This window comes from Podarcis gaigeae (assembly GCF_964106915.1).
Source record: "Podarcis gaigeae genome assembly, chromosome: 5".
NCBI classification, from domain to species: Eukaryota; Metazoa; Chordata; class Lepidosauria; order Squamata; family Lacertidae; genus Podarcis; species Podarcis gaigeae.
Window position 1 is genome coordinate 16,029,348 of NC_139681.1, and position 21,029 is coordinate 16,050,376.

Below are 21,029 nucleotides of genomic sequence, written 5' to 3' on the forward strand. Positions count from 1 at the left end.
AATAGAGCTGGCAGTAACTGTTTTACAGGACCCTCAAGTTGAGAGTTGTTGTGCAAGCAGATATAAAGCAGAAGCCATGTGGTCCAGCTTCTCTGGCATCAGCCCTCATATTATGCTGGAAGAGGCTCAAACTGAGCCTCCATTTCTGTCACCACCCATCATACTGATAAATAGAAGAGCTTCTCATAGCCCAATTCTGTACATGGAATTAAGTCCTACTGGGTTCAATGAAACTTAGCCCCTAGCAAGTCTGCTATAGATTTCAGAAGGTCTGAAGCCCAGGCATGAAGCAGTGGCTTAAGTCGTGTGTGTGTGTGTGTGTGTGTGTGTGAGAGAGAGAGAGAGAGAGAGAGAGAGCGCGCGCATGCAGAAAAAAACAAGGTTTACATTCTTGCCATCTCTTAGGACCCAACCAAATGTGAAGCTCAAGCCACGATGGTCACAAGAAAAGGAAGTTGCTTACCCTTTTCCACACCGTAATGGCTAGTAGATCTTAACCCCTATTTACATTTCATGACAGTATCTGTTCCCCCACCCCTAATCCAGACCACTGGCTGCCATCAGCGTGAAAATGCAGAAAATGCCCAACTTTACCTCTACATCCGACACCTTCATGCGTGTGCCTTCTTTGCCCACAAAGATATCATCGATGTCCACAAGGATGTAGCGATCAAGGGTCAGACATAGACGCTTGCCAGTCAGGTAAGCAATAGCGTCAACAAAGATCAGCTTGTGAAGCCAGAAGTTGAGGTTATTACCAAAAAGGACCCGCTGGATGCCATCATGCAGACCAAGGTCCTGCACCACGGTAGCATGCAGAGCTCTGTGGGTGGTCAGATGCGGGATTGACTCTGAAGATTTGGTGCTGGCCATCAACACAGGTTCGTAGGTGGTGTGATTTGACTGGAACACTGTCCAGTCATCACCAGGCAGGGGGCCTTGCTCCACTTCATTAGCCTGAGTTACGTACAGCAGCGGGGCACTGGGATTGATGTGATAGTCTCGCAACCCTAGATTGGAATGTAGGAAAAGGGGAAAGCCCTTGAGTTGAGCACTGAGCAAGCTGTTCTCATTTGCTTTGAAGAAGCCAATGATCCCCACTCCATATTCCACACAGTATTTGTCCAAGAGGTCCCTGTTCCAGGTATCCAGGTTCACATATTTAAGGATATTCTCATAGATAATAAGAGCATAGCGGCCATGGTCTTTGTCTGTCAGAGTGGGCATGTCTCCCTTTCCAGGGGCAATCTCTGTCCTGTATTTAAACCGGCTAGATTCCAAGATAGCCACAATCTCCTGACCCAGTTGGGAATAGATGCTTTCCACAAAGACGAGCACCACAGGGTCTGTGCGTGAGTTGTCCACTGATTTCATAAGCCTCCAGCTTGCCTGGGGTTGAATAAGAACCCTGTGCTGGTTGCTACAATCGCTGAAGGGCAACGGAGGCGGTTCCTTTATTTTGGGGCTGTTGGTGACGTAGTAAGCCAGGAAGCACATGGAAACCAGGCTGAAAGCAATGAGCAGCAGGATCAATCTGTGGAGCTCCAGCTGTCGCACATGCCTCACTACTTTCCACAGATGAATCATGGTGAGGTGCGTGGCTTATCCCTTCCTCAAGCTTGGCACCAACCAAGCTGCCTTCGGTGTCTCCAACGCCACCACCGGAAGAGCCAGTGGCAGCTCACAGAGAAGAAATGTGGGCTGCAGAGAGGGATAAAGCTTAAGCAAGCAGCTACAAGACTAGATGCCCAGTGATCTGCCATTTATCTCAAGTGACCATGGCCTTCAAGTCCCATTGCTCCTCTGAGTGCTGCTGCTGCTGCCCTCCTCCTTCACTTCTCCACTTGCTCAGAAGAGTCCTAGGAAGGAGGTGGGTCATGTGCAGTTCTGAATTCCTTGGCTTCAGATGCAAAGGTCAGGCATCAGGGGTAGGGAAAGCATTCCACAAACGGAAGAGTTGCCTCAGCTGGCTGACTTGCCCGTCACATGATAGTCACCTTCGACTGGCAACCTGCAATTAAGAAAGAAATCACATGTTAAGGGCAGGCGAACTAATGGGCTTTGGGAAGAGGGCGGTGGGACAGTGTGCTTGCGGATTAGAATCACATCATTTTCTTCTGATATACTCGCTAACAAGTGGGATGGGAACCTTGTGGCCTTCAAGATACAGTGGTGCCCCGCAAGACGAATGCCTCGCTAAACGAAAAACCCGCAAGACGAAAGGGTTTTCCGATTTTTTAGCGGCTTCGCAAGACGAATTTCCCTATGGGCTTGCTTCACAAGACGAAAGCCCATAGGGAAATCTCCGGGACAGCGGGGAACCCTCCTCCCACCGCAAGCCCCGGGAACAGAGGAGAAGCTGCGTGCCTTCCCCTCTGTTCCCGGACCTGTCCTGAAGGCTTGCGGTGGGAGGTCCGGGAACAGAGGAGAAGGCGCACAGCTTCTCCTCTCTTCCCGGGGCTTGCGGTGGGAGGAGGGTTTTTCCTCCCCACCGCCAACATTCAGAAGGCTGTTCTGAAGGCTGGCGGTGGGAAGAAAAGCCCTTCTCCCGCCTCCAGCCTTCAGAAGAGTTCCCCGCAGGGCTCCCCAAGCTGTGAATGTCTGCCCCGCCCGAGGGGCGCTTTGCTTAAGAGCGCCCCTCGTGCGGGGCAGCAGGCTGCTATCCGCAGCTTGGAGAGCCCTGTGGGGAAGTCCGGCAGGGCTCCCCAAGCTGCAGATGTCTGCCCCGCGCGAGGGGCGCTCTGCTTCAGAGCGTCCCTCGCACCGGGCAGCAGGCTGCTATTCGCAGCCTAGGCAGCCCTGCAGGAACTCTTCTGAAGGCTGGCGGCGGGAGAAGGGCTTTTCTTCCCACCGCCAGCCTTCAGAAGGCTGTTCTGAAGGCTGGTGGTGGGGAGAAAAGTCCTTCCCCCCCCCCCCCGCCAGCCTTCAGAAGAGGTCCGGGGACAGACTGTCCCCGGACCTGGTCTGAAGGCGGTCTCCCTAGGAACGCATTAATTGATTTTCAATGCATTCCTATGGGAAACCGTGCTTCGCAAGACGAAAAACTCGCAAGACGAAAAAACTTGCGGAACAAATTAATTTCGTCTTGCGAGGCACCACTGTACCATTGAAATCCAACTCCCATCAGCCCTGTTCGGCATGGTCAATAGGTCAATGATGGGGGTTATTGTCCAACAACAACTGGAGGACCACAGACTCCCCATTCCTGCCTGTAACAAAATGTTGCATGTGCAGGCACACCAGTTCAGGGTTCCAGCCAGCCTAGCATACCCTTTTCAGGGGATTTAATTCCATTTCTCCCTCTTTTCCTCTCTCCCTCTCCCATGACATTCTGTGACCACTGTGACCATTCTCAGTTCAGACTTGGGTCCTCATCCCTGTTAAGGTTCTTCTTCCTGAAGTTTATTTTATCCCCTTCTTATTTCTGGTGATTATATTCCCTTCATGTGTCTCAGAAGCCTCATTTTGGGTATATAGCCATCATAACTTAGGAAATGAAAAGTAAAGTGTCCTTGGCTCATAGCTCATCTCTGCCACGAATCTGCAAGATTCAGCAGGTCAGTTATTGGCTCTTGATCTGGTATTACATTTACAGGGCTAAGTGATGAGTCAGGCAAGAAAACAGATTAAAAGACCCTTGTCCCAGAGAAGATTTGGATTTCCCAAGCTGTTATTTAGTTATTGCATCTTTAGATCTCTCATTCATGTTACCAACATGCAAATATTCCCTTCCCAAGTCTGCCACTATGAGTAGAGAAAAAAGAACCTATGGAATTTCATCACTCACTCAGCACTTTGCAATATTCAGCACTGAGGGAGAAGTGCCAAGTTTGCATAGATTTTTCATTCTGAAAAAGCAGGATTTGATTAATCCTACCTGGGCACAGGTAAATGGGTATTGGGGGGAAACCCAGGATAAACCCTTATTACTAGATTAATTTCCCCCTGAAATTATTAAAGTACGTATTGGTAGGAAAGGGTCTCTGTTGGAAAATAGTAGACACAAGGAAAAAGAATAGGAATACAAATAATAAATTTAGGTCTATACTTCTTAAAACCGCCCAGCGATTTTGGTGCCAAATTTAATATCCCAATTCACAAGGATATAAAGCACACAAAATGCTAGGTGAGATGAAAGGAAACCTAATAGGGTGGGCTCAGGAACACAGGAAAATAATATTTCAAGTGGCTACAGGCAGAAAAGTGACTTCAAACAAACAACATAGTGCTGTTTTGGAGACCGGCCCTTATCAAGAATAAATCCTTTTGCTCTCACATCATGTTTCCCACCTTAACGTGGCAGGGTGCAGCACAACCATTTTAACCAGACTTGTAAACAGATTAGAGAGAGGAACCCTCCCAGCAACCAGAAACCCTCCCAGCAACCAGGTTGGGAAGCTTTTCCTAAGGGAAGAGAGGTGTTTTTCAGGCCATCTACATACCATAAATGACTAGTGTTACATAGAAATTTAATAAATAAGTAATATTACACAGTGTGTGGCGGTGGTGGGGTTATTGTTTTGGTTTGCTACCATGTTATGTATTTTTTTGTTTTTATATTGCAACCACCCTGTGATCCTCAGATGAAGGACAATATAGAAACAACAACAACAAAAACAAGAACAACAACAACAGTATGGGTAGATAGGCAAGCATCTAAACATTTTATAGGCAAGTCAATTCTGTAGACTTACTTGCTGAGCTGATTTTGTTTTATTTTTTTAAGGAGAGGGACTCTTATTACCATCTACCTCATTTGTTTAGCTAAGAGATATCGGTGTCTTGATTATGTGTAATGGAACTTTCCCTCCACAATGAACAAATGCAGCAAGACACCCCATCACTGCTTGGGATCAGGGGGCAGATGTTCTAGATCAGGGGTTGTCAACCTGGTCCCTACCGCCCACTAGTGGGCATTTCAGGATTGTAAGTGGGCAGTAGGGGGTTCTACGGCACAAGCTAAATCCTCCTTCCATTGAGCTCTGGTGGGCGGTAAGGAAATTTTACCATCTAGAAAGATGCATTAGTGGGCGGTAGGTATAAAAAGGTTGACTACCCCTGTTCTAGATAAATATAAGCCCAAGCATTTATTCTTTTAGAAATTAAATATAGCTGCCGTGCATGGCATTTATCTCACCTTAAAAAACCACTAAAAATAAGGGTCTTGTACTTGACCAACAGAGAATAAATCTTCAACTATAACGACAATAATACACAAACTTTTCACAGAAAATAGTCTAAACGAGTTCTATAATAAACTCCACCATCTCATCATTCCCTTCAGCTTTGAGAGCGGATGTCCCACCGACAATAATTTAACTCTGAGTTCAGTCTCACAAGGATGAGCCTTTGTAAAAAATAAAAATAGGAGCCAGAAGGCAGCATGGTGTGTGAGCAACAACGTAATTGCAAAGTCTTTGAACCAAAGCTATCAAAGAAATTATGGTGAAGCTGAACTGCACTAAATACTATACAAGACACAGGGTGCTCAGGGGAACAAACTGTGTCTCTTTGCAACTTTCCTCTCAGCAGCAGTCCAGGAGGTGGCAAATTTTATCATCACCCTAATTTTTCTAGTGCTGAATGTTGTGTCTGGTTTACAAAGAGCGGCACTGACACCACCTGCTAGTATCTGAATGCAAGGGCTCCCGCACGGCCCTTCGTTCCTTTCCGCAGCATGCAGAGATGGAGTGGCCAAACAATGGCTGAGTGGCATGCAGAAGTAAAGGTCCCTGTGGCACACCGGCGAGAGCCAGGAGAGTGCGCAGAACAAATGCACCATTTGAAGTCTCTGCAAAGCTCTTAACAAGCCCCTGTTTGTTACAAGCATGAGCACACACACAAATTAAAGGCCTATATCAGATTGCTGCTCAAGAATCTGTCAGCTCTGATCTCTTTAACAAGGCCTCAGTGCCAGAGGGTATGCCAGCTGGCACAAGGTGCATGAAAACAGTTTTGGAACTGTGTCAGCATGGGCCCGGGGATGGTTGGGGAGGGAAGCAGAATGACATGGTGAAGGAGAGCACAGTGCCCACAACAATCTATATACCTATACTGCTAAACCCAGACCAGTTTCCCCTGCAAAGGATTACAGAACAGACAGCAAGCAGCTTGCTCGCAAAACAAAAGAATTGACATTGCGCCATCTCACATGATTAAATCTACAGATGACCAGATACAGTGTTTCATGTTGTCCATGGAGAAAATTGGCATCTCCAAGCAGTAGGGTAGCCAGAACGGCTTGAGCTCCAGTGCTACAGAGCAGGAGGTCTGAATGAGAGAGGCAGGGACTGCAAATTAAGAAGGCGGAGTGTGGTGTTATGGCCAGAGTTTTTGGAAGTGGGTTCTCCCTCTTCATCCACGAACCTCTCTGAGTGGCCTTGAGCGATTCATTACTGCATGTCCGTGTTGGCTGTCCTGAGCCACTTCAAGAAAAAGGCAGGGAGAAAATGTAATAAGGAAGTAATACTATCAGGTATGCTCCTGCCAACCTAGCAGTTCGAAAGCACCTCAAAGTGCAAATAGATCAATAGGTACCTCTCCAGCGGGAAGGTAAACGGCGTTTTCGTGCGCTGTTCTGGTTCGCCAGAAGCGGCTTTGTCATGCTGGCCACATGACCCGGAAGCTGTACGCCGGCTCCCTTGGCCAATAAAGCGAGATGAGCGCTGCAACCCCAGAGTCAGCCACGACTGGACCTAATGGCCAGGGGTCCCTTTACCTTTACCTAAAGAAGGCAAGTACCTTGCTCATTCATATCAAAGCCCATCTCTTAAGCGTTGAGACTACAGCTTCTGCCAGAACCGCCCCCCCCCCCAAATATACTGCTGTGTTTATAAATGCTTCAACTATCGTACTGGGCAGTCATGGAAAAGGCACTTCAATGCACTGCTTAAGCAGCCTCCTGCACTTGCATACAGTGGTACCTCAGGCTAAGTACTTAATTCGTTCCGGAGGTCTCTACTTAACTTGAAACTGTTCTTAACCTGAAGCACCACTTTAGCTAATGGGGCCTCCTGCTGCTGCCGCACTGCCGGAGCACAATTTCTGTTCTCATCCTGAAGCAAAGTTCTTAACCTGAAGCACTATTTCTGGGTTAGTGGAGTGTGTAACCTGAAGCGTATGTAACCTGAAGCATATGAAACCTGAGGTACCACTGTATTCAAAAGCTGGTGGCCTCCCAGAAGCAAAAAGGGACTTTCAGAGCTTGGAATGAGAGACTCCTGCAAAACTTCTTGTCTCTTTCCACAGCAAGCAAGAATGGAATTGGGTAAAACAGGCACCAATGTATGCAAAAATGCTTAATGTACGTAATTTAACCAGGCAGCAGTATCTGACACTGTGAGGGAAGCAAAGGAACTGTTTTTATGGCAGCCAGGGCAGGTTTAAGCTATATATTTATTCCTCTGACTCCTTTTTAGTAACACATCATTAAGCACTGCCCCCATAAAAACAAAGGCTTCTTTGAAATCTTTGCAGCAACTCAGCTTCCTCCTCCTCTCTGGCTGTGTCATTATTAGAATTTACAATATGGGTGGTAATGGAGACAATTTATGGCCATGAAAATCCATAAGCTGCCTTTATTTGTAAAATGAACTCTAGGCAACTTGTGAGCAAAATAGAAAACAAAGTCAAGAGAGCATTGCCATTACAAAGCCACAATATAAGGAAGCGGTAACAAAACCAAACGAGAGGTAACCAAAACAAACCCTTAGTAACAACTTCAATCGATACCAAAAGCCTTATAGAAGAGCATGACTTCTCTTGAGTCAATTTACTCCAGATTAGGTACAATTAAAAAGCAGAAGAGAAGGAAGAGAAATGCAGGCCTTAGCCCTTGGTGATCAACCTTAGTTGATATGAAGCAGCTGACACATCCCCACTCTCAACTACTACTACTACTACTACTACTAGTAATTATTAATCCAGATGGAACCCAATCAGGGCTGAGCCTATGTCAAGCACAACATATCAACAATAATGTCTTGCTGCTGAAAGGGGTTCAGAGGGATTCTAGGGAGAATATCTTTGTCTGAAGGGGAGGCTTTTTGCATACATTCTGCATGGTGGGAAAGTTTCCAGTTGGCTGGCAGCCCTGAAAAGGGGAGCTATAAAATGAGAAGGGGCGAGAGAAGCATTACTGTTCTGTAGACAGATGAACATCTCCACTCAATTCGCAGTGGCATACTGTAAAAGTATACCCCCTACTAGGCCTGAAGAAAGCACTGTTGTCTGAAACTCAGCCTACATTCATTTTATTTGGGCAGCAAACATTGTATCATGCTGGGATATTTGGGGGAAAGAACCGAGAGAAGTAACTTGTGTCATGTCTTCCAAGGCTGCTTGGAAAACTTTCAATCTTGGTTTAGATCTTGACAGGTGTGTATTCTCTGGGAGGATCATGCTGAAGTCTAAAGATAGCATGGAAGTTCTGCTCCTTTCCAGTATTAGGCGTGTTGTTTGCAATAAATCGATGGATTCAACATTCTGTCTGTAACCTGGTACAAATACAACACCCCTAGTTGCCTAACCAAGGTGAAGAAACAGAAGCAGGTTACGCATTCGTGTATCCCCCCCCCATCCTCTTTTCTGCAGAAATTTACCCCTCCCTTCCATGGTTTGCTTCAATCATGATGTCGCTTTATATCTATATCAGTGTCGCTGTATACATTGGTTTACACTGTAAAAAGGTAAAGGTAAAGGGCAGTTAAGTCCAGTTGCGAACGATTCTGGGGTTGCGGCGCTCATCTCACTTTACTGGCCAAGGGAGCGGACGTTTGTCTGCAGAAAGTTTTTCCGGGTCATGTGGCCAGCATGACTAAGTCACTTCTGGCGAAACCAGAGCAGCGCACGGAAACGGCGTTTACCTTCCTGCCGGAGTGGTACCTATTTATCTACTTGCACATTGACGTGCTTTCGAACTGCTAGGTTGGCAGGAGCAGGGACTGAGCAATGGGAGCTCACCCCGTTGCGGGGATTCGAACTGCCAACCTTCCGATCAGCAAGCCCTAGGCTCTGTGGTTTAGACCACAGCGCCACCCCCATTCCCATCACTGTAAACCATAGCCAACTCAACTCAAAGGCCTTAGTTCTGGTTATGGGGTAGAGGTGGAAACCTAACAAGTTTCCATGGTCACAACTGTTGCGGACTTGACACCACACTGCGATTAAATCGAATCATGGAAGGTAGAGGAGGATTTTGTGGTTCCTTCCCAGTGCAAAGGGTGACTAGGAGAAACAAATCTTACATCTACATAGACTTTTGTGTGGTTACACAAATAAAAAGCTCTACTACCCTTCAAAGGCACACGGTGGAATACAAAAATAGTACAGTGGTACCTCAGTTTATGAACAGTCTGGTTTAAGAACGATTCGGTTTACAAACTCCGCAAAACCAGAAATAGTGTCCTGTTTGAGAACTTTACCTCAGTCTAAGAACAGAATCCGAATGGTGGAAGGGCACTGGCAGCGGGAGGCCTCCTTAGGGAAACTGTGCCTTGGTTTAAGAACGGTTTTGGTTTAAGAACAGACTTCTGGAACAGATTAAGTTTGTAAACCAAGGTACCACTGTAATGTGTTTGCATCCTGACAGCAGAAGAAAAAAATCCCAACGTTTTGAATCTTCGAAAGCTCTATAAAAGACAAGTCTACTATATCCATCTACATATAGAATTACGTAGACAAACCTAACATTTAAGGCCCATTGGATAACACATATACACATCTTGATTGGAGTTACTCACCGTCTGCCTAATAAACCACAGACAGAATTAGTAAAATCTGAGGTTTGTATCCTTCCTTCTTTCAGTCACATATGGAAAACATCAATGGTTGTTTCCTTTTGGAAACCGTATTCTTCAGCATTCAGCAATTTCAGAGTCCACCTTAACTGACTGGAAGCAGCACAAGTAGGCAGAGTGCCAAGTGCAGACGTTAGACTGAGAAAAGAGACTGCATGTCCTGACAATCAAAGTGCACAGAAAGGTCACTGCTCTAATTTGAGTGATGCAACACAGCTCTTCAAGGTCTAGTCATCCACAGTGGTAGGGACCTAAATGAACTAGGCATCTGCTTCAGACACAAGAGCTTGAATGATCCAAGAGGACTCTTCGGCACATGTTGCTATGCAAGGCTTTCGCTTCGGATATATGGATGCTTCTTAAGAGACACTATTATGGATATGCAGTGGGTGGGTGGAATTCTATACCGCATTGAAAATCAAAAACTTGTATTCAAAAGATCAGATTTAAATTGATAGAGCAGGGGCTGCAACAAAAGGTTGCAGCGTGGAATGTTCCTATTCAGGTTTCCAGCCACTTCATTCCTTTCTACCCCCTGCTCCTGCTATCAGCCAGCATTCCACAGTCACTGAGCATGCTCAGTCCTCATTTGGCTGCTTTGGATATTTCTTCCTCATTAGCATTCATGTTCTAAAGGTTGCTTCTCCCAAGCCGGCTGACACCTCCCTCACCAGGAAGGGGCCATGTTGGCATTCATTTCTCAACCTTAGAAACAGAGATCATTATGATTAAATTTGGTAAAGCCCTAATCAAACCCTTTTGGGGGGCATTATTAAAAAAAAATAGAACAAAACTAAAACCATGCAAAATAGACAATCATAGCAAAGACTCATTTATCTAGCAGAGAAAGTCTGTTGGAACAAATTGTCAAGTGCAGATTGTGGGGACCTATCTCAACAGGAATGCTATTCCACAGAACAGGGGCAGTCATGCTGAAAGCCCTGCTCAATAATCTTTGGAACTTGCAGAAGAAACTTTCCCAAAAACTGCAGCAACAAGTAATCTGGCCCTGGGCTTTATACGTTAGTACCAACATCCTGAACGTGGTCCAGTAGCATATTGACAACCAGTGTGAATCCTTAAAGCAGACTGTTGTATGTTGACAGTACTTTGCCTCTACAAGCAACCTAGCTTCCACTTTCTGCACCAGCTGCAGTCTCTCCAAGGGTAGCCCCACTTAGAGCCCATTGCAGTTACGAGCCATGAGGTTACCAATGCATGCACAACTGTGGTCAAGCTATACTAATCCAGGAATAGATGTTTTACTAACCAAAGTGAATATGAACAGTCATAATTCCTGAATTACTTCCAGGTAAGCATTCCTATGCAGCATCCACAAGCTGCCCCAAGGGAGTCATCGCATGCTTATGGAGAAACATGTCAGTAATTAAAATATGTGCTCTGGTAGAGAGACACAACAGCAAAAGGAGCTAGAAGCTAATATCAGATTTGTCCCTTTCCTGAAAGAGAAGCAAGAAATAGCTGGTAAGTTGTATTCGCAAGGGAGACAAGGAAGGAGATTTTTATTGCTACAGTGGTACCTCGCAAGACGAATGCCTCGGAAGACGAAAAACTCACAAGACGAAAGAGTTTTTCGTTTTTTTGAGTTGCTTCCTTTTTCTTAAAACCGCTTGAAGAGGTGAGGTTGCGACTGACCGTGCTTCGCAAGACGAAAAACCTCGCAAGACGAAAAGACTCGCGGAACGAATTAATTTTGTCTTGCGAGGTACCACTGTATTTATTTATTGGCTGTGTTCGCATATCACACCAAACCATAGTTAATGTTTAACTATGGTTTAATGGAAATGTGTGACCTGCTTCACTCCCTCCCCACTTCTGGCCAAGTTGCACTGGGAGCAACAAACCACAAGCTTTAGCTTGCAACATCTGAACCTGAACATCTTCCCCACACAAACCACAAGTGGTTAACAAACCTTGGATATTGCTTCTGGTTCGTTTGTCTGGGTGGGGCAGAACAAGCAGAAGTCCAGGTTTGGTCAACATGACCAAACAAAGCTTGTGGCTTTTTCATCCTGCTGCAGCCAGGAGTGGGGGAGGAATAAAGCAGTCTGTGCTACCAAGCTACGTGTTCGCATTAAACATTAACTATGGTCTGATGTGAGGTGTGAGCCAAACCACCTTTTCAGCCACAGAAGCTCCCCAGAGATCTGCAATGAACACACATTTCAGCATGTCACAAACAAACCAATAAAACATACCTGTTGGAACCGTAAAGAGTAGTAATAGGTTTGTGAGATGCTGACCTGTTCCTATAGATATTTCATCAATTGCCTTGCCCCTGTGTCTCTCCACTGCCCTGAACTGCCTTTAGCTGTTTCGCAGTTCTTTTAAAAATGCCATAACAGCCAAAAGACGTGGCAGCTTGAGCTGTGGAGGTAACTGTGGCTGCTCCTTAAAGTAAAGGTAAAGGGACCCCTGACCATTAGGTCCAGTCGTGACCGACTCTGGGGTTACTGGCCGAGGGAGCAGGCGTACAGCTTCCGGGTCATGTGGCCAGCATGACTAAGCCGCTTCTGGTGAACCAGAGCAGCACACGTAAACACCGTTTACCTTCCCGCCAGAGCGGTACCTATTTATCTACTTGCACTTTGACGTGCTTTTGAACAGCTAGGTTGGCAGGAGCAGGGACCGAGCAACGGGAGCTCACCCCGTCGCGGTGATTCGAACCACCAACCTTCTGATTGGCAAGTCCTAGGCTCTGTGCTTTAACCCACAGCGCCACCCGCGTCCCAATGGCTGCTCCTTAGAGCCTCTCAATTTAAAGGCTGCATTTGTTGAGGCTCAAGAAGCAAGTGTCCTGGGAGGGGCCTTTCCTAGGAGGCAACAGAATTATCTGAAATGCATGCAACAAGATTCCAGCGGAGTTTAAAAGGTCTGAAGGAAGCCATAGAGCCATTGTACCTGAGTGATAACTTCCAAAATGAAACAAACTTGCCATTCTGGCAGGTATACTTCGTTCAGGCAAATATAGAATCTGAGCACTTGAAATGTGTCTACTGTGTAGTATTAACTTCTGTAGGTGCAATGGACTTAGGTATGAGGGGGGAGAGAGAGAGATTAGGAAATGAGAATTGGCAGCATAATGGAAGATCAGGGGATGCATATGGTACTAAAACCTTCTTTCTCCTCTAACAGAGACAAATGCCTTTGCTGTTATCAGTCTTCCCAATAGCAAGAGGTTTGGTTAGTTGCGATCCAGACCTGAAAATTGTGTCTCTCTTTCCCAGGGCCGGCTACCCTATTTTTCACTCCATAAGGCGCACCTGACCATAAGGCGCACCTACTTTTTTTTTTGAAGGGGGGGGAATTCAAGAAAAAAAAAAATTATTTAAAGGGAGTGCTGAGCAGATCCTGTATGCATCCCAGGCTCTGCTCAGTGCTCCCTTTCATGAGCCGCGTGGAGCGTGTGTGCATTGCTTGCAGGCTTTTTCCAAGGAGGGAGAAGGACAGCCAGTCACTGATGGACTGCCCTTCTCCATCCTCGGGGAAAAGCCCCCAAGAGCCACACACACACTCCGCTCAGCTCTTTAAAGGGAGCGCGGCTATCCCTGGCTTTTGTAGGAGGTGGGGGAAAGGACAGAGCACAGCTCTGTCCCTTCCCCCACCTCCCCTAAAAGCCAGGGATAGCCGCGCGAAGCCTCCCCAGGGCAACGGGAGGAAGGCTGCCCTGCGGAGGCTTTGCAGACTACCCCAGAGCTGCTCAGGAGCTTGTCGGGGCTGGTGGTGGAAGGCCTGGTTCCCCCCCCCCCAGCCCCAAACAGCAGCTCAGGGAGCTGCTCCCAGAGCTTGTGGGGCTGGCGGGGGAAGCCCGGGTTTCCCCCCCAGCCCCAGGGACCACACATTCACTCCATAAGACGCACAGACATTTCCCCTTAGATTTTAAGAGGGGAAAAGTGCGGCTTATGGAGCGAAAAATACGGTAGCTCCTCTGCTCCTTTCTCTTCTTCTACTTCTCCTGACCATTTCTCACTGAAGGCAGCAGGTGTAGCGGGAGAGATATTAGCTTTACAAGTAGACAAACACCTCTCAGGAAGGCCCCTGCTCAAATAAAATCTTTGTTACCTTCAGTGGATGTCTGAGAGTTGAGCATTTTGTAATGGAAAACAAAGGATCGTTAGACACCCACCACAGGCCCTGAATTTGTTAGGAGAGCCCTGGGGAGTGGTCCAGGAGCTAAGTAATACAATGGTAAGCACAGCATCTGAAGGAAGAAGAAGCCAAGCACATTCACATGTGTGCAAAATTGCTTTATTCCCCCCCCTCCCAGGTTTAAGAACTAAATGCTCCCGTCCAGCATTATATATAGGAATGTTCTTGTACTACTTCCAGCATTTCAGTCTTTATTCAACCTTCCAACCCAGCCTGACTGGCATGACAGCATCATTTTAAAGATACCTCTTCAATGCTGGAATGCGTCTCGGCTCCAGCTCTTCACCTGAGAGCACCTGTCAAGTCCTGAAAGAATGTATGCCTTTCATCTTCAGACTCGAGCCACAGTGCAAAGGAAGAGACATTCCTCAATATTATGAGAAGGCATGCATATCCCCTGCCTTCACTTTTCTCAACTGCACTGTGCTATCAGTTTGACAAATTGATCTGTAATTTAATACTGAAGAAACCTTCCAATGCAATGTTTCAATTTCAGTTCCTTCTCCACTGGATGGGGGGGGGGAGCATATTATTAATAATTATGCACCTTTCCTGCATAACTTTGTAAGGGTAATGCAGTGACCCATTTTCCACTCATTCTTAAAGAACACTACAGTGGTACCTCGGGTTAAGAACTTAATTCGTTCTAGAGGTCCGTTCTTAACCTGAAACTGTTCTTAACCTGAGGTACCACTTTAGCTAATGGGGCCTCCCACTGCCGCCGTGCCGCCAGAACACGATTTCTGTTCTCATCCTGAAGCAAAGTTCTTAACCCAAGGTACTATTTCTGGGTTAGTGGAGTCTGTAACCTGAATCGTCTGTAACCCGAGGTGCCACTGTATAGAAGATGGGTAGGCAAACTAAGGCCCGGGGGCTGGATCCGGCCCAATTGCCTTCTAAATCTGGCCCGCGGACAGTCCTGTTTTTACATGAGTAGAATGTGTCCTTTTATTTAAAATGCACCTCTGGGGTATTTGTGGGGCATAGGAATTCGTTCATTTATTTTTCTCAAAATATAATCCAGGCCCCCACAAGGTCTGAGGGACAGTGGACCGGCCCCCTGCTAAAAAAGTTTGCTGACCCCTGCTATAGAATAAACCTCATCCTTACATACCCATATTCAGTAATTAAGTGTTCTTGTATTTGCAGCGATAGAGAATCCTGAGCTCTGATATGATAAAATCTAGAAGGGGAGCTTCTGGAATTCTATCATTAATGAAGGCAAGTCCTATTCAACAGAGTACCTCACTAACCTACTTGTAAACAGAGACAATGAGGCTGTGACAGCAGCTGAAAGAGAAATACAGTAGGTTGAACACTGGTATCACATGGCTGCTCGCATGGAACTCAAACCCAAATAATTATGTTTTGCATTGATTTATATTAAAGCTGGTGATTTTTAAAACAATGACTCCTGGGTCCTAAAACATGGTCTGCTATTCCAGTCACTTTTTTGCAATGACACTTCTTGCTCAGATTATTCGTAACAATGTAGGGATTAGCAGGAGCCAGTATGGATTTGCAAAAATAAACCCTGCTGGTCTAATCTTATCTCTCTCTCTTTTTGTCATCAGTTTACTTTCTTAATGGATTATGGGAATTCTGTGGACATAATTTATCTTTATTATGCATTTGACAAAGTCCCCCATAACATTTTGCTTAGCAAACAGGTTAAAAATGTGATAAGGATTTCCTTGGAAACAATTCCTTTTAGAAGATAGCTCTCCCACTTCCACTAACTCATCAGGTCAACTAGCCAGTAGAAAGAAAAGGATGAAAACTGGTTCAAGGGGGCTCTGGTTTGAATTCCAGAGCTGCTTTTCTTACTCTCCACAATGGCAACAGGAGCAGAAGCACAGTACACTGACCTGAGTGCTATCAGCTTTGCAAGCTTCTCAATAATAAGTTCAGTGGCCGAGAGGTCAGTTTTGCAAACAAACTACAGTGGTGCCTCGCAAGACGAAATTAATTCATTCCGCGAGTTGTGTCGTCTAGCGATTTTTTCGTCTTGCAGAGCGTGGATTCGCTGGGTATTAGCGGCTTTAAGAAAAAGGAAGCAAACTCGCAAGACGATTTCGTCTTGCGAAGCAAGCCCATAGGGAAACTCATCTTGCGAAGCAACGCAAAAAGCGAAAAACCCTTTCGTCTTGCGAGGCACCACTGTACTTCCTATCACTAAGAAGATGACAGCTGCAACACAGCACTGTTGCATCACCCTTCCCCTCTATCCCTGACCTTATAAAATATTCTTTTGAAAAAACAAACAAAACAAAACCAGGCCACTTTCAATTCGATCCATTGCTTGACTGGGTTTGAAGAATGAACGCTTGTATTAGCAATTGGCAAATTGTAGATTCTTGCCAATGTGGAGTGTGGCAACCTTTACAAAATCCTATATTTTTCATACTTCTTTTATGATTCTATTGGTTTATTTAAATCAGGGGGGAGCCACTGAACACGTGGTAGCAGCTAAAACAATTGACAATCCAGGTGAAGTAGACTCTCAGAAGTCATGGAACAGGTAAATTCCCAAAGCAGATTACAATTTCAGCCTTTCCCATTTTCTTTTAAAGCTCTTTAACAATTTTCAGCAAAATTGAGCTGAAAATGTAAGCATATGCATTCTCCCCACAATGAACTGTAGGAACATGAGCTGGTTTTTGCATTGCAGTTGTAAGCCACCATGAGTATTTTTAAACAAAAAGATGGAGTATTTTTAAGCAGAAAAGTGGGCACAGAACTATTTCAATAAAAGTCTTACCAGAAAATCAAAAGCAACGATAATTAAAAAATTCCAGAGAGCAGATAAGAAGAAACAAAGGATTTATCCACACTTAACTTTCTGGCAATTTTTCCAGGCGCTTTAAAGCTTCATGTCCAAATGCCCCCCCCCCCCATTTTTGCTCAAGCTTTCCCCGCAAAAACCCACTCTTTAGAGATCAATTGGAGCGAATGGCAATCCACTTAAAACTTGAATTGACATTGCTCTGATTGAACACTAAATAGCAGGTTTTCGCAGGGAAAGCTCTGGGGCAAAAATAAAAATAATGTATGCTCTGACACAGAGGTCTTAACTGCAGGCCTGTGTCCAGAAAGTGTGTTGCAAAAGCTAAGTGCAGACAAGCCCTAAAAGACTCTTGATTTTAGTAAAAAATATCTCTGAAATCCACAAAATGGATCTGAAGTGTTCAAAACCAAGAAGGGCTTTTCTTTTGCCAAACAGGCAGATCATCACATTTAAATGTAAAATACCTCAAACACCTCACCTTGCAAGTTGGAAACCCATGCATTTTCTCTATCTTTTGCGCCCATTATGTGGTTTACAATATCTGCTTCTGTCAGCTAAAACAAAGCATTTAGGTCCCAAAGGGAAGGGAAGGAAGCACTTGCTAGCTCTACATGACCAGTGCTTCAAGTGAAATGCCTCTCCTTTCATTCTTTCACTGAGCACATAGTTGCTAAGTTGCCCAGCAGTCATTAAATGCCATTGCTGATTTTTTCTTTACTCCAAAGTTGTCAATAGCAGTCTGTGAAAACACAGTTCCTTAAATCGTATACTGTACAGAGGTATGTGTTTACTCCTCTCCCATCTATTTGAGATGGAGACGGTGTGTGTATACAACAACCTACACCCCCAGTAAAATACAGCAAGGTCTACATAGATTTAAAGGACATGAAGGGAAGGACCCCGTCCTTTGCCCAGAACAACTCTGGAAAGTATTCACATTACTCACTGAAATTCCAGAAATAGTAGGAACTGTAGTGCTGTCCAAAGAGAGGCTGGGCATAGCAGAATTCCACACTTCGTATCACAACACCTATCTAGCTCACATTTCTCTTCTGACTAAGGATTTGCAGATCCATTCCAGTCCTTATCAAATCCGTTTACACACACCAAACATTTGACCATGGCAAGGCTTTGAACTCCATTCGCTGAGCACCCAAAAAGAATCTGGCAGCAAAACAAAAGCATTTCTTGTTTAGAAGAAACTAAACAAGCGTTCCGCTGATTCACACACAGAACAGATGAAGCAAATCCTACCTTATCCCTTGAAGAAGAGCACATTGTAGTAGTGCTGCAAGGTTTGGGGGAAGGCAACAACCCTGACTTTCCCTTTTGTTTCCATGGCAAGAGAATTAAAAAAAGAACGCTATAACACACTGCCAAGCAGAATGACAACTCAAAAAGCCACATCAATAAGGTAAGGAGGAAGGGAGAGGAGGAGAAGAAAAGGAGGGGACTAATGGGGGCCACACAGACAGACAACAGCACCTGACACTACACTGTGGTATGCACTGATAAGCTGCCCGGAGAGTTTGGCTTTTTCAAGCTGTCACATGCTCACAGTTGCTTAAAGACATGAAAATGACAAAGTATGAAGGTTCCCTGGTGGATTTATTCACCAGAGGAAAAGAAGTCCCTTTGGCATGGCTGTATCTCAAGGCAATATCCAGTTCAGTTGAGAGGGGCTCTGAAATAAAGTAAATACCTCTGCTAAGAGAGAAATTGTTTTCAGAGCCTAATACTACTACTACTACTACTACTACTACTAATAATAATAATAATATAGCCCCAAAGAACTATGAAAGATAGGCATTTCCTATTTCCACTCCAGATATGTTTTGCTTTTAACAGCTAATTATACTTTGTCTTCTGAAGAAATTATGCAAAAGTCGTTCTCCATTACTTAACAAAAAACTAAACAGAACAAAATGGAGAGCCAGAGGAGGAGTGGCATATTAAAATGGAAAATGACAGTTTCAGTGTTGAAACATTAACTGTTCTGATAGAAACATTGCTTGTAAAAAAACAAACAAGAAGACTCAAAAGAACAGCAACCGTATGAATTTACATAACCTGAAATGCTTTTGTGGTTAACCACTAGCAACTATATAAAAGTCAGAATACATAATGAGACAGAGCAAAATGGGAATAATTCAGTATAGATCTGATTTATGAGCACCATCAAGAAGAGAACACACGTTTTACTAAAGCTCCATACAAGAAACAGGGCTGTATCTAGGACAGTGGTTCCCAATGGGTGGTCCACAGACCCCAAGGGGTCCTCATAACCCACTCAGGGTGTTCATGGCACATACCGGTCAACTGTCCAGGGAATTCCATTGGGGGGGACGTGCTCTCATGTAAGAGCACGGTGTTCAAAAGCTTGAGAGATCATGGCCAGATACAGATCTCATGTGAGATCATCACACCCCAAAACACATGCATGGGTCACATGACTTGCACAGGAGCACAGCCTGGAAGACACGCATCCTGGTTTTTGCACTGGGACATATTGGAGAGTATGGTGGCACCATTCATATAACAAAAATTACTATAGAGATATCTACATTTTTGAAAGTAGGGAGGTCCATGGCTTGGCTTTTGAAAAACAGGGGGTCCACAGTACTTAGCTAATTGGGAACCACTGATTTAGGACATTCTCTCTCTCTCTGACGCACACACCGCTTCTTCTCCTTCCTTATATTTTGGCGCCCTCCAGTTCAATCCAGACAAGTAGGACAAAACACTGGTGAGTAATTCTTCTGCCCTGGGAGGAAGCCTTCAGCTTATTCTGGACAGGGTTACAGTGTAGGGATACTGTCCTATCTAGTGATGTTTTTGGTGTCCCAAGAGGCTTCTGCTATCATGAAGTTCCTCTCACCAGCTGCGTTGGATTGGTCAGTTACAGCCCTTCTGAGACAAGGAATAGCTTGGCCACAATCATCCATTCCCTGGTTACACCCAGTTTGGATTAGTATAATGCACTGGAAGCTATATGATTGGCCACTGCTGAAGCAGAGTCCTGGGACAGATCGATCTTGGTGTCATAGCTCTGGAGTCCAGCAATGACCAATACACAGGCTAAGGAGCCAGACTGGGTTCCTGGCTCTGATGCTAGTGTTGAGGGGATCACTGAAGTAGAGGCTGACAGGTAGCAGCCACGGAACTAGATGTCACCGCACCAGGGCCCAGGATACTGCAGCAAGGTTCTTCATGGGCACCTTCACCTGATGAACTGTGCACCTTCCATACTAACTTGCCAGTCCAACAAGTCAAGGAGTTAACCAGGCAGAGGAAGTGCCTATCTTCAGACCAGAGTGTTGACCCTAGTCCTCCGAAAGGGGGCAGAAAATAGAAGCGATAAGACTGGAAGTAACAGCTGAAAAGCAGAGCTAGATGCTCAGCAACAGCTCTCTCTCCTTTGTGCTACAACAACTGACTTGCCTTGCTCCATGGGCTCCTCCTGCAGAACCAGAACAGAACACTTGGCCTGATCTAGGGAACTATGCCATCAAGGTTCAATACTTACAAACTGGCTGTTGCCCTTCACCTTCTATGTCTAACAAGAACCAGTAGCATGCTCCAGATCTCCTAAACATGTGTTTAACTAAAGTTCCTGTCTTATGGATAAGGAATCGTACTGGTTGAGGTGGCAAATTCTAGAAACAATTCAGCCAAGGGTACCCACTTCTCATTCCCTTTCAAATGTGATTTAAGAACACTTAAATGACATTGTGCTCATTCTAATGACATTATGAGGACACCAAGTCAGCACTTCTGTAACAACAGTAAAGGTAAAAAGACAGCACAAAACTTCTCTAGATAGATAAACCTTTACCTAGCACCTAATGAAACCCATTTAAACCCCCAAAATGCCAATGCCAAGCTACAGGTGGCATCTTCTGACACATTCTGTCTGTCAATCAATAATGAACCAAGAAGTTTCACTGTGACTATCTCATTATTCTATAATAATTCTGATTTTCAAATGTCAAGAACCAGGTAATCTGACTTAGCAACTTTGCTACACCTGTAAGTGATTATCCTTCTAGTTTTGTTTGGGAAAAGATAACTACATTCTTTGTGCATCTGCTATTATGGGCAATATTCGGCTTCCCTTAAGAAACACAATTCTGAGTGTGCCCTCACCTCGCCTGTGACTCGTCTTTTGAAAAAGAAAGGATTTTCGGTGATATCCCACCTTGTCACTGTTGAAATCACTCCAGTCTCACTACAAATGTGCAGATCTGAGATGGCACAATAATTAATACAGGTTC

At 45.1% G+C, this 21,029-nt stretch overlaps 1 protein-coding gene across 1 annotated transcript in view; it reads right to left on the minus strand.

Annotated features, from left to right (window-relative positions):
• NDST2 (N-deacetylase and N-sulfotransferase 2) overlaps positions 1 to 21,029 on the minus strand; it is a 76,479-nt gene that overhangs the window by 24,311 nt on the left and 31,139 nt on the right. Inside the window, 1 exon segment of the mRNA XM_083738308.1 lies at positions 595 to 2,011. Coding sequence (XP_083594434.1) covers positions 595 to 1,587 — 993 coding nt within the window. The 5' untranslated portion in view covers positions 1,588 to 2,011.